Below are 14,128 nucleotides of genomic sequence, written 5' to 3' on the forward strand. Positions count from 1 at the left end.
TTCTTATGAGATTGATCTTTATTGAATTTCGCTTGCTTATATTTCTGCGTGTTAACTATGGCTTTTAACTAGGTCTATGTATTGTAATTTACCCCCAGGACATTGCTGTAAATCACAATGTATTCTCAGTCAACTCACCTGGTTAAATAAATAATAAATACAATTCAAATAAATTACTGTACTGCACCAATGATTTTTAAAATCTTCACCTGTTATAAATTATGGATTATCAGTCCACTCTGGACCAAGCATCAAGCCAGTTGAACTGAAAACACAACCACTACACACAGAGGGTAGTGTTCAATGTGGTAACTATCCAAACTAGAGGTCGACCGATTAATTGAGGAAAAACTCCTGGCCCTACTTATCATTATGCCAGGTGGAGTAGTGTGAAGTTACCCCTAGAAGCTGATCTTCGGTCAGTTTAGTATATTTTTTTCCACTAATGCTTAAGGTTAGGATTGGGGAAGAGGAAGCTGATTCTAGATCTGTACCTAGGGGAAACTTCACCTTGGAACACTCAGGGCAGCACAACGTCCTGTGGCCTGCTGCCAGTGTGGATAAGGAGATGCCTCTTCATGTGGCCGGACTGGGTGAAGCACTTCCCGCAGTAGATGCAATGAAATGGTTTCTCTCCGGTGTGGACTCTCTCATGCATCTTCAGCTGGTGGCTGTGGGAGAAGCGCTTGGTACAGTGGCTGCAGCCATACGGTTTCTCCCCCGTATGGACCCGCATGTGCCTCCTTAGGTATGCCGGCTGAGGGAAGGGCTTTCCGCAGAGGCTGCACCGGAGCTGCCTCTGGGTGGAGTGAGACGTCAGCTGTTGTGGCTGCTTTTCTATGCCTTTCAATGAAGAAGTGGAGCCTCTGTTGAAATTCGGGAAGGGGGCTGGCTTCCCTCTTTGGGGAACCTGGTGGAGGGTAACCCTTGGGGATGAAAATCTGTTTCGGTTGGACAGTCCACTGAAATCTGGCAACTTGGACCTTGATCCTACAGTTGTCCCTTGTTCTGCATGTTGAGTGTCAGGGGGACACTTTGTCTGTCCAGACTCCATTCTCCCTCTTCCTCTGTTGTCCACAAGCTGCCTGCTGTCTGAACAAACCTCTCCAGATGTCACCTCTTGGCCAGTTATGCTCCATTCTGAACTCATATCTGCCTCCACTTTAATGGGAACTGAGTCCACCATCACCACATCAGGCACCCAGTCCAGAGAGCCTGAAGTAGGCATGCAGACCCCAGAGTTACCAGGCACCCCTCTCCTCTCTGGATGTTCAGACAGCCTCTTGGATTCTGGCCCTGCATTGTGAGGAGCATTCACAGTTGGGTTGTCAGTCTCTTGGTTCTCTGTCCATTGGGACAGGCTGTATTCTATGGGTTGATGGTCAGTTTCCCAGGTCACACCCTCAGCAACCTGATGGTCCTGTCTTGCTCTGTTGTATTGTGACGCTGGATGCTGGAACGTCTGGTTTTCAGGGTCTATATTGAGTGAGGTGTCTGGAGCTCTGTGTCTGTTGCCCTGCTGGTCCAGAAGGCCTGTGGGTTCAGTATAGGATGAAGAACCTGGTTCTGCCACAATGATCTTCTCACTGCTCTCACTGACTGGTTGGACAATCTCTGAAATGGGTCAACGTAAAGCACAGCATCAGCTTCCTGTAGTGGAGACGGATTCTTCTTTGCCTTATTTATTAGTTATTGGTAATGACTAAGAAGTTAATCAAATACAGCAATAAACATTGAAGGCTTTACTCAACATAAAGTGTAAATTGCATAGACATGATAAGTTGCATAATACCTTCGGTTATGCTGGTGTCAAGATTTTCCATTTTTATATGAGGTGCCTCTTGCATATCTGCCATCTGTGTTTTTGTATTCACCAGAAAATGTTTTATTAGAAATATATCCTCACCAACATTTGAAATATGAGAACACAAATAATCAATTTGACCCTGTCTATGACAATTGACCTGCATGGCCCCATCCTGGTCTGTCGCTGTGCGTCCTGCGTCTCTCCGGTTGGTGACATCCTGCATACATTTGCCCCCTTCACTGTAGGCAGAACGATTTTCCACTGCACCAGAAAAGAGAACCCTTCATAAACGTTACATTACACGTCATTTTTAATATGTTAAAATTTAGTTTAAAAAAGACCTACAATATCCAAGTCTGCTTTTTGCCTTTTCTACGAAGCTCTCTCTCTCCCGGGCAACATGATCGGTGTCCACTCGCCTGTGAACTGTGCGTCGCAGGGCTCCAAATCTCTCTGCGCTCCGTCGAGAATTCTGGAATTTTGTCAAAACCAGCTTCCTCCGCAGGTTATCAATTTCTTTCTGACTATGGGAAATTTCCAAACGTAAGGCAGCATGGCCATCATCTACAAGTTTGCAGATTTCGGCAACGGCTGCATTCGCCAAAACCTCAATGATGGAGGCTAGCTGAGCATGAAAGACAACGGTATTGGACATGCCCTTCCTTGGATTGGTACTATTTATATGTTAAACACTTGTATTATAGTCCTACTAGCTCATTTGCAATGCAGTGTTCAGTTAATGTCCTGAGACGTCACACCATAGATATGCGGTATGCTTCGAACACATCTCTATTTCGTTTGTTTTTGTTCCGGAAACAAAAGGTTGTCGGCTACTTCCTCGATATTTTTCCAAAATAAAGGTTGCAACACACAATATTTATGTTAGTTTCAACATTGCCACCTACTGTATCGTAGCTGCTACTTAAAGGAATCAAATGTTTTACAAATCAGCCTTCTTTGACTTATAACAAAACAGTGAATTAACTCAAACACACACATTTTCCTTCAACAATGATTATTTACTATTTAGTTCAAGTACAAAAATACACAATCATCATACAATATGACGTTCAAATGAATAAATCAATGACCTCAATAAAAGTAAATCGAAGAGTAGACTCAGGGTTAATACTTGTCTCAAAACTAACTGAAAAACCACACTGAGAATGTACTCTTAAGTAAACGCTTGCTAACTCTGAACAATGTAACAGTTTAAAGAGAAAAATATTTGAATATAGCATAAATAGCTAATGGGACTGAGTGGATTGATCATGTATAAATTATGACAGCTGAAGATTTTAAACATCCCTATGAATTTGCTTCCATGTAAGCATTTCACGGAAAGATTGTATTGGGCGCATGTGAGAAATAAAAATGTGATTCAATATGTTTTGGTGCAGTGGCAAACCAAAGAACGGTATTTAATCATTTAAATTTGCATCTCAACAATATAGATGTACTATTAGACTGATCGGCTACAAGCAAATTATAGAGATGTGATGGATGGAATTAATATCTATTTAATGTCAGTCATACTGTTGTTATTGCTGTTTTTATCATGAAACGTGGTTTACACCAGAAAACATGTTTATTATGGAGCTACAACATTGTTGTTATTGTGGAACACTCCTTTACAGTAGGTGGCGGTGTCCAACTTTCAACTCTACCATCCAGCATAAGGAAACATAATCTCACCAGCTAAAAACAAAGCTAGCCAGCGATGTGTAGTTTCTGATATGATTCTCTTTATTTTAATAGCTAGCTAGATAACTGTAAATTATCATAACATAGAAAACATAAAAACTGTTTCATTGAAAAGGGGCCAAAAGCGTCGGGGGACAATGTCGGGTTCCGTGGTCGAGTTCCAGGCGCAGATAGCCTCAATCATGGAGGTGCTAGCCAACGCGGCTGTAGCCGAAATCTGCAAAATTGTTGACGATGGCTATGCTGTTGTACACCTGGAGATGTCCCAAAGCCACAAGGACAACGACTTTCTCCGGAGGAAATTGAAATTGATGGAATTTCAGATCGCGAGGTTTCGGGCTGAGAGAATAAAGTCTTCAGAGGGGTCCGTCCACAATCGCTTCCATGGAATACGCCTCCTAAACAGACACAACCATCGAGAGAAGGCAATGACAGGTTGGTGGTGATGATGAATGTGACAGTGTACAGATAGTCTAAATCGCTAAATCGTTGTTTGGTACTTTGTAAAGCACCATTGATGGATGGGGTCAAATTAACCTCCCCCTTTACTTCCAGGACCTACTTGGCAAAGCAGAGCCAGACTTTCGAACAGGAGTTTTGGGAACAGCAGCATTCAAAGAGACAGACAGCCCATAGACGTGGACCAAGACGATGTCTCTCCATCAAAGCATATGGAGGCTACAAGTAATGAGGTAAGTTCCAATTTTAATAGGCGATTTTAGACTGTCACAGACTTATGTCTGTTTTAGTCTCGGACACCAGACACTTCCTTCCGCCTGGGGATGAGGTTATGTCTGTATAGATGTGTATGTCAGCACATTATAACTAGTGATGTTGTGGTTAAAAATATGGTAAAAAGTGATTGCCGTTTGCGGTGAGTAAAGTAACACTCCCTATACTTTCAATGCATTTTTGTGCCAAAGGGTTATAAAGGAATGTGTAACATACAGACGGTGGAGTTTACCCTCCACTACACCACTGATTATAACACAATAACAACAAGACAACTTCTATGAATTTCACTAAATTCCATGTCATGTCCATATCTCCATTCAGTAGATAGTGTATGCTCTGTCTCACTCACTCATCTCTCCCACTTAACCCCATCAGCAGTCAGCAGAGACAGAGGAAGGGGAACCAGACCTGCTAATCATCAAGGATGAGGGGGAAGCAGATGACCAGGACTCTAGGATCAGCCACCCAGCTAGAACAATGGAGGGCAGCAGAGAACTAACCACCCAACCGGCTGCAGCCACCACAGAGGACCCCGCCTTCCAGCTCAGTGGCCCCAGAGGCAACAACAACTACAACACCGCTATGGAGGTCAGTGGATCTGACGCCGTCCTCCTCCAATCAGAAACAGGGAATGTGAACCAGGGACCCCAGCAACACACAGGATTTGAACCCAGAGCAGAGAGACAGAGTCTGGACACTAAGTGTGACATGAACAGGGACCTCAATCTCCTAAGAGGTTCTTTAAACCAGGTGTGGAGAGAGGTAGTAGGGACGGATGATGGCGCCTCTGCTGCTCACACTAAAGTAATGGACCTAGGGAATGGCCCAGTGGGCCCAGAAACACAGAATAGCTCAGACATAGAAATGAGAAGTGTAGGGTTAGAAAACCACAGGTTTTCCCCCAAGTCGTTCCATTCTTCATCAGAAAATGTGATAGTGATTGACTCTGTATCCAGTGGCCAGCAGGTAGATAGAGATTTAGAGTGGGGTCAGGTGGGTACAGCTACTACACAACAGGTCAATGGGACTGGAAATAGGCAGGGAGTGGGAGTGTTTGAGAGGAACGCACCAATGATTCGCCCCGTTCACCCCGAATCGATGAGAGACAACACTATGCAATTGGTTTCACCCGGATTCCGGCCCTCAGAGATAAATACAGGCATGCATCTTGACACAGGAAATGCAGGTGAGGCCAACAAAGCTAGTTGGTGTTCGTTGGCAAGCTTCCATAGACACTCTGAAATACCAGGAAGAGGAGCTCAACAACCAGCTCATGCCTCACTTCCTTTCTGCCATTTTAGACCAAGCACCACAACTTCCTGTCACTCGAATAATCTTGCCACAGACATTACACCTGGCACCATAGAACGACCGTATGGTTGCCCAACATGCCATAAGAAGTTTGTCCACGAGAGTGACTTGCGGCGGCATGTGGCCATCCACACCAGAAAGCGATCATTCTCCTGCACCTTGTGTGAGAAGAGCTTTGTGTGCGCCAGCCATCTCCAAATGCACCTGAACGTCCACACTGGGGAGAAGCCCTTCAGTTGTGCACAGTGCGGGCGCAGGTTCTCCCACTCCAGCAATCTGAAAAGACATCAGAAGCTTCATCATTGAGACAAAGGCTGTGACCGTCATGGAGTTTTGGATGGTGGTAATTGATCAGCCTAATAACCTTGGTCACCATTATAACCGTTTGAATTGCAAAAGACAAACATTTTCTTCTTTCCTCCGCTCCTGAATAGTTTCAGCAAGGAGCAACAACGTTTCATCACATTGGAGAGTCCATGTTACAGCAGAAACCATGGAGATCCTATTAAATTACTAGAGGGGCTATGTCATAAACACTCAAAGTTCTAGAGTGGGGTGAAAATGTCAGCCATTTTAGTCAGGGAAAAATCCAAACCAGTCTAATTGGAATGAATGGCAGTAGAGGCAGAGGTGATTCATAGATGCAGTAAAGAGGTCAATGGAATGCAGACCGCGGGGAATAGAAGAAGGATGCCAGATTGGCGCAAGTTCAACAAATCTTAACTAACAAAGTGGATATTCACAAATCCGTCATGATTGTGCCTCTGGAGTGGAGCAGCGGTCTAAGGCACTGCTTCGCAGTGCTAGCTGAGTCACTTCAGATTCTGGTTCGATCCCAGACCCATGAGGCAGCGGACAATTGGCCCAGGGTCGTCCGGGTTAGGGGACAGCCGGGTTGTCCTTTTCCCATCGCACTCTAGCGACTCCTGTGGCGGTCCATGCGCAATGCACCTCCACATTAGTGCGTCTGGCTTCCAGGTTAAGCGAGCAGTGTGTCAAGAAGCAGTGTGGTTTGGCGGTGTTGTGTTTCGGAGCACGCACGGCTCTCGACCTTCGCCTCTCCCGAGTCCATACAGGAGTTGCAGCGATGGGACAAGACTGTAACTACCAACTGGGGAGAAAAAGGGGTAAAAAAATTCAATACAAATCCGTCATGATTGATGTATTGTAACAGGTCCACAATGTGGTTACTAAAGTCCCATTTGGATATATTTGGCTGTTTTCGCTGCATAACATTTAGAAGTAGTCCCTTTTCAGATTTAGAAGAAGTGACTGCTAAATGCTAACTCCCGTTCAAATAAACTGTTAGCATTGCTAGCACAGAGCAATCGTTGGTGGTAGTTTTTAACTGTAATGCAGTTGAATGATGAAGATAACATGAACATATATTGGGGTTGACATCCATACAACCATTATACTCTGATTTTTTACCTCAACATAGTGTGAAATACACACATAAACAATAGCCTAAATGTAGGCTAATTTAGCTGGGTGGCAACAAGGAGATTCATTCCTCTACGGCATCTTTCACCCACACGTTTCAATGGCATTCATATTGTTTTGGTCGAATTCCATTGACCTCAACTGCATGTACTGTATTTCTCTATTTTACTTATGCAGAACAATTCAAGTAAGGCGTGTGATATCAGAGATTGTGTAATAGAATGATTGTTAACCTAAAATATTGTCATAAAATTATAAATACAGTTTATATAGGTTTTATACACATTTTCTGTATAAATAGTCTCTAAAATATATATAAACAGACCATACATGTCTCACGGTTGGTTTCTTTGAAAGCTGTGAATGTTGTAATATGATACAATATCAGTACTTATTGCATTTACAACTTGTATAAGACCTATCATCAACTGATGTCAGCCAGTGTATGGCTGTGGATTGACTGCACTGTTTGTATGGAATGTTGGCATATTGGCAGTTCATTTGAACAATTATTGGAAATCATTCAACTTAAACTGGCTGGCTAGTTAATAAATATACTGTGCAGATAATCTTCAATGTATTGTTTTACACAATATCTTATCGCAGCACACTGGCTGACCATGGCTGACCAACTCACTGAACAAAATGGCTGACTTTAATACTGTTATAAGACCTTTCATGTCCATTCTTGTGTTCTAATTCCTAATTCTATGGCAGAAACGGACTCGGCCACAAGAAAGCCTGACTGTCCCATTTTCTGTCAGCTGTTCGATCCGCAAAAAAGCGTTAATTGACATGTTTTTGCGGTTATGACGGTTAATTTACTTTTCATGATGGACTTCATCCATAGCCATCAGTTACAGGGTTGTACGGTAATTGTGCCAACCCTAGACACAGAAGCAAGAGATTCCTATGGAAAACAATCTATGGATAACCTTCATGTCAGTTAGGTTATAGCAATACATTATTTTTATTGTCATTTATTTATTTGTATTATTTTTTGTATTTATACATATTTGTATTTTTTAAATATATATTTTTACTCTGCGTCGTTGGGAAGGGCTCGTAAGCAAACATTTCATAGTAAAGGCCTGGATTCAATCACATCAAGCGTTAACCTGGCTGGTTAACCTGGCTGTGTTCAAGGTGGAACTATGTTGGAGTTGTAGCCGTCAAATCGATGAGCAGCTGGTCTTGTTATCATTGTCACAAAGCCACATCCGCCCCACTTGCGTTAGAAGTTCGGAACGTGAAAGTGTAGGCTATTAAACAAAATAATGAGGATTTCTATCAGCCTAATCAAGGTGTGGATTACATCTCACATTCCAGTGTTCGAACTTGTAAACAAGGCTGCATGGGATTTCTCTTAATCCAACTCTGTGCATCCAATGGCGATGTACGCTTTAGGTATAATGCCAGGAGCCGCTTGTGGATTTGACAGCTCTAACGCAGTTCTACCTCTGACACGCCAAAATAACCACTATGTGGATGTCGGCTAAAGTGGATCTGATTTAATAGATCGCAAAATCTGCACCCATTGTATTTGGCACATGTGACTTGAAAGTCCTGCCTACTTCCTGGATCATGTCCCTTGCTGTTTTTAAATGGGATTCAAGAGTATGAAATCAAATTCATATAAACGCTGTCTTTTAATATACACTCATTACCAAAAGTATGTGGACACCTGCTCGTCAAGCATCTCATTCCAAAATCATGGGCATTAATATTTAGTTGGTCCCCCCTTTGCTGCTATAACAGCCTCCACTCTTCTGGAAAGGCTTTCCATAAGATGTTGGAACATTGCTATTTCTGTATGGACTTCGCTTTGTGCACGGGGACATTGTCATGCTGAAACAGGAAAGGTCCTTCTGTTGCCACAAATTTGGAAACACAGAATCATCTAGAATGTCATTGTATGCTATAGCGTTAAGATTTCCCTTCACTGTAATGAAGGGGCCTAGCCTGAACCATGAAAAACAGTCCGAAACCATTATTCCTCCTCCACCAAACTTTATAGGTGGCACTATGCATTGGGGCAGGTAGCGTTCTTCTGGCATCCGCCAAATCCAGATTTGTCCGTCGGACTGCCAGATGGTGAAGCGTGATTAATCACTCCAGAGAACACGTTTCCACTGTTCCAGAGTCCAATGGCGGAAAGCTTTACACCACTCCAGCCGGCGCTAAGTGATCTTAGGCTTGTGTGCGGCTGCTCAGCCATGGAAACCCATTTCATGAAGCTCCCGACGAACAGTTATTGTGCTGACGTTGCTTCCAGAAGCAGTTTAGAACTCGATAGTGAGTGTTGCAACCGAGGACAGACGATTTTTACATGCTTCAGCATTCGGCTGTCCCGTTCTGTGAGCTTGTGTGGCCTACCACTTCACGGCTGAACTGTTGTTGCTGTTGACGTTTCCACTTCACAATAACAGCACTTGCAGTTGACCGGGGCAGCTCTAGCAGGGCATAAATTTAAACAAACTGATTTAAAATGTTAAAAATTAAATAAAAAATGTAAACATTTTTTACCCAATTGGTAGTTACAATCTTGTCACCGTACGGACTCGGGAGAGGCAAAGGTCGAGAGCCGCCGTCCTCCGAAACACAACCCAACCAACCCAGCCGCACCAATGTGTTGGAGGAAACACCGTACACCTGGCGACCATGTCAGCGTGCACTGCGCCAGGCCCCCTGCCGGCTAAACCGTCCCGTAATCCAGACGGTGCTGGGCCAATTGTGCACCGCCTCATGGGTCTCCCAGTCTTGGCCGTCTGTGACAGAGCCTGGACTCTAACCCAGAATCTCTAGTGGCACAGCTAGCACTGCGATGCAGTGCCTTAGACCACTGTGCCACTCAGGAGGCCACTGATGAACTGATTTGTTGGAAAGGTGGCATCCTATGACAGTGCCACGTTGAAAGTCACTGAGCTCTTCAGTGAAGTCATTCTACTGCGAATGTTTGTCTCTGGAGATTACATGGCGATGTCCTTGATTTTATACACCTGTCAGCAACGGGTGTGTCAGAAATAGCCAAATCCACTAATTTAAAGGCGTGTCCACATACTTTTGTATATATAGTGTATATGCACAATTATATTCGTATAAGTGGATTAATTTACTGTTACCCAAAGTCTTTTAAAGATTTTTGTGCAAAATACAAGTATACCCTCCAGTTCTCCACTGATAAGAACACAATAACAAGGAAACTGCAATAACTTTCACAAAATCGATTGTCATGTCCATATCTCCATTCAGTAGATAGTGTATGCTCCGTCTCACTCACTCATCTCTCCCACTTAACCCCATCAGCAGTCAGGAGAGACAGAGGAAGGGGAACCAGACCTGCTGATCATCAAGGTGGAGGGAGAAGCAGATGACCAGGACTCTAGGATCAGCCACCCAGCTAGAACAGTGGAGGGCAGCAGAGAACTAACCACCCAACCAGCTGCAGCCACCACAGAGGACCCCGCCTTCCAGTCCAGTGGCCCCAGAGGCAACAACAACTTCAACAACACCGCTTTGGAGGTCAGTGGATCTGATGTCGTCTTCCTCCAATCAGAGACAGGGAATGTGAACCAGGGACCTCAGCAGCACACAGGATTTGAACCCAGAGCAGAGAGACAGAGTCTGGACACAAAGTGTGACATGAACGGGGACCTCAATCTCCAAAGAGATTCTTTAAACCAGGTGTGGAGAGAGGCAGTAGCGACTAACAATGGCACCTCTGCTGCTCACACTAAAGTACTGGACCTAGGGAGTGGCTCATTGGGCCTAGAAACACAGAATAGCTCAGACATAGAAATGAGAAGTGTAGGGTTAGAAAACCACAGGTTTTCCCCCAAGTCATTCCATTCTTCATCAGAACATGTGATAGTGATTGACTCTGTATCCAGTGGGCAGCAGGTAGATAGAGATTTTGAGTGGGGTCAGGTGGGTACAGCTACTAAACCACATATCAATGGGACTGGAAATAGGCAGGGAGTGGGAGTGTTTGAGGGGAATGCACCAACGATTCGCCCCTTCACCCCTGATTCGATGAGAGACACTATGCAATTGGTTTCACCCAGCTTCCGGCACACAGAGAAAAATACAGGCATGCATTTTGGCACAGGAAATGCAAGTGAGGCCAACAAATTTAGTTGGCACTCGTTGGCAAGCCTCCATAGACACTCTGAAATACCAGGAAGAGGAACTCAAGAACCAGCTCATTCCTCACTTCCTGTTGGCCATTTTAGACTAAGCGCATCAACTTCCTCTCACTCCAGTAATTTCGCCACAGATGTTTCACCTGGCACCGTAGAACGACCGTACGGTTGCCCAAGCTGCCATAAGACGTTTGTCCACAAGAGTGACTTGCAGCAGCACATGGTCATCCACACCAGAAAGCGGGGATACGCCTGCACCTTGTGCGAGAAGAGCTTTGTGTCCCCTAGCAAGCTCCAAGTGCACCAGAACGTCCACACTGGGGAGAAGCCCTTCAGTTGTGCACAGTGCGGGCGCAGGTTCTCACACTCTGGCAATCTGAAAAGACATCAGAAGCTTCATCATTGAGAACTGACATGGAACAAGAGATTCCTGTATCATGAGTTCAAACGTCATTGGTTCTAACATAGTCGTTTGTTTGCAGGATGTTTGCCCTGGTCTCATACGTCTACAATACAACGTGGTTCATATTTACATTATCTACAAAGACTGTTACGTTTTCTTGGCTTCTTTAAGGCCAACAGCATCACTCACATTGACTGTTAAGGTTGATCATGGTTGTGTTCTTCTAATAATACTGTGTGCGTCACACTAAAGTTATAGCAGATACTGAAATTCTACTGTGAGACTGAAAAAGTTATGTTTTTCTGTAACAATTTGACCAATGCCTGTTGCTGTTTATTCATTCATTCCTATAATTCCATCAATAAATAATATTTTTCAAATAATTCCATGGTGCTTCTTTACCCTATAGAGATTGATCTTAAATATACAGGTAACTCCCTAAAAACACTTGAGTAAATGAGTGATACAAAGCATATTGAAAGCAGGTGCTACTACAACGGTGTGTTTCCTGATTTAATTAAGCTGTTAACATGCCATCATGCTTAGGGTCCTGTATAAAAATGCTGGGCAGGCTATTATTTTGGCTACCATGGCTATGCTGCCATAGGATGATAATGCCCCCATCCACAGGGCAGAAGTGGTCACTGAATGGTTTGATGAGCATGAAAACGATATAAACCATATGCCTTGGCCGTCTCAGTCACCAGATCTCAACCCAATTGAGCACTTATGGAAGATTCTGGAGTGGCGCCTGAGAGAACATTTTCCACCACCATCAACAAAACACCAAAATAATGGAATTTACCGTGGAAGAATAGTGCTCCAATAGAGTTCCAGACACTTGTAGAATCTATGCCAAGGTGCATTGAAGCTGTTCTGGCTTGTGGTGGCCCAACACCCTATTAAGACACTTTATGTTGGTGTTTCCTTTATTTTGGCAGTTACCTGAATATTGACCCTAAATATATACACTACCGGTCAAAAGTTTTAGAACACCAACTCATTCAAGGATTCTTCTTTATTTTTACTATTTTCTACATTGTAGAATAATAGTGAAGACATCAAAACTATGAAATACACATGGAATCATGTAGTTTGACTGGTAGTGTATGTAGATTAACCCGAAATATATATTGACCCTACCTATATATATATATATATATATATATATTCTCACATTACTTCCAAATGAAATCAGGCAGATCGAAGGAAAGGAAATTATTGCAGTCCAATATTAGTTTTAAATGTTTTGAGAACAGATAAACTTCATATGTTCTGTGTCAATGAGTTAAATCAGTAAATTAACAACTTAATTCAATCCATTTGATCAATAATATAGCCTCATAATAGCTGAGTTATAATAGAAATGTATTTGTTTGAGAGCTTTGTAGAGATCATGCCTGTCTACTTAATTCCTCCCTCCTCTTGTCAGGCCAAATCTACTGTGGAACAGGGGGACACAGAGGGGGAATAGAGTCTGGACAGACAGAGAAGTGTCCCCCTGACACTCACAACGCAGCGCTATGGGGAACTGTAGGGTTGAGGTTCAAGCAGACACTACGTCACTGCCAAATCTAAGGGTAGAGCTCGAAAATTCAGGCCCCTTGGGTGCTGCCATAGAGTTACATTAGAAGTGCCCATCCAAGAAGGCTCAAGGTCATTGGCCACAAACATTACACAACAAGTTGGAAATTGCAAATTCAACAATTAGTGGTTTGGAAGGGATCAGTGACTGCAAGCATTGCAAAGCAATCACTAGCCTGCTATTCAGTGGAGTGGGTGTGTGTTCCCAATTTTAATTTTAAGGTTGTCTTTTACAAATTTAAAATGATAAACATTCAATATTGGCCATGCTGTCAATCCAGCATGATTTATGCTGCGCTCAAAACAACTGTTAACTCAGAACTGGAAAATCTGACTTCGGTGAGTTCAAGACAACTGAGAACTCAAGCTCCGACTGGGAAAATACGTTTTGAAAGGTCATCTAACTTGGAATTGTAAATCAGGAACTCGGGCCTCTTTCTAGACCTGATTCAACCTTGTTTTTTTTTCTCTCAAGTTCCCAGTTGTCTTGAAAGCACCATACATCCAGAGAATGCCTGACTTTGATGACAAAGTTTGATGACAGAATTTGCCCACGAAGGACCGCCACGCCACCTTCCTGTTCAATTGAGCACAGCACAACAAGGTTAGTCCAAAAATGTCTTGTATGCTGCTGCATAAATTATGTAATATGACAGGGAGATATGTATACTGTAGCTAAGAAAGTAATGCTAAGTGTATGTTGTATAGTAAGCTGTTAGTAACCCATGTGCCTCACCCTAATAATGTGGTCTATTTTCCCCTCTTAATTTTGCCTACTGTTCTGACTTGGTGGTGCACATGTAGCCTATAACCTGTTTTAGAGAAATGTAATCATTGGATATTGTAAGAGCTTTCATTGTCTGCTTATATGCCCCCTTTATTTATCCTACGGTTCTGACTTAGTGCACAGGGAGAACACTGTAACAACGGCCCATGTTCTGAAATCTGACGCTGTACATTTCAAATGTGCTGAACAAATAGTTGACCACGTCCGTTCTA

The 14,128-nt window shown here is 43.3% G+C and overlaps 2 protein-coding genes across 2 annotated transcripts; one reads left to right on the top strand and one right to left on the bottom strand.

Moving 5' to 3' along the window:
* On the bottom strand, positions 1-2,623 carry LOC112239196 (zinc finger protein 263-like). The gene is made up of 4 exons (XM_024407686.2): positions 2,153-2,623; positions 1,965-2,068; positions 1,793-1,856; positions 1-1,614 (listed from the first exon to the last, which is right to left on the bottom strand). Exons 1-4 carry the CDS (start codon positions 2,460-2,462, stop codon positions 521-523), a joined length of 1,572 nt encoding a protein of 523 aa, XP_024263454.2. The 5' UTR covers positions 2,463-2,623; the 3' UTR covers positions 1-520.
* Positions 2,624-3,380: 757 nt separating this feature from the next.
* LOC112239202 lies at positions 3,381-13,667 on the top strand. The gene is made up of 5 exons (XM_042317058.1): positions 3,381-3,946; positions 4,067-4,203; positions 4,622-4,834; positions 10,307-10,522; positions 13,605-13,667. Exons 1-5 carry the CDS (start codon positions 3,649-3,651, stop codon positions 13,665-13,667), a joined length of 927 nt encoding a protein of 308 aa, XP_042172992.1. The 5' UTR covers positions 3,381-3,648.
* Positions 13,668-14,128: the final 461 nt, after the last annotated feature.

Source organism: Oncorhynchus tshawytscha, unplaced genomic scaffold (assembly GCF_018296145.1).
Source record: "Oncorhynchus tshawytscha isolate Ot180627B unplaced genomic scaffold, Otsh_v2.0 Un_contig_210_pilon_pilon, whole genome shotgun sequence".
Taxonomy (NCBI): Eukaryota; Metazoa; Chordata; class Actinopteri; order Salmoniformes; family Salmonidae; genus Oncorhynchus; species Oncorhynchus tshawytscha.

What these genes read in the sequence shown, in the direction of transcription:
- LOC112239196 (XM_024407686.2), bottom strand. Translation starts at nt 2,462, where the DNA reads ATGTCCAATACCGTTGTCTTTCATGCTCAGCTAGCCTCCATCATTGAG. An exon ending in ACCAGGATGGGGCCATGCAG is followed by an intron (nt 1,857 to 1,964) that starts GTCAATTGTCAT and finishes ACAAAAACACAG; the next exon opens with ATGGCAGATATGCAAGAGGC. An exon ending in TGACACCAGCATAACCGAAG is followed by an intron (nt 1,615 to 1,792) that starts GTATTATGCAAC and finishes GACCCATTTCAG; the next exon opens with AGATTGTCCAACCAGTCAGT.
- LOC112239202 (XM_042317058.1), top strand. Translation starts at nt 3,649, where the DNA reads ATGTCGGGTTCCGTGGTCGAGTTCCAGGCGCAGATAGCCTCAATCATG. An exon ending in TGGAGGCTACAAGTAATGAG is followed by an intron (nt 4,204 to 4,621) that starts GTAAGTTCCAAT and finishes TAACCCCATCAG; the next exon opens with CAGTCAGCAGAGACAGAGGA. An exon ending in ACTACAACACCGCTATGGAG is followed by an intron (nt 4,835 to 10,306) that starts GTCAGTGGATCT and finishes TAACCCCATCAG; the next exon opens with CAGTCAGGAGAGACAGAGGA.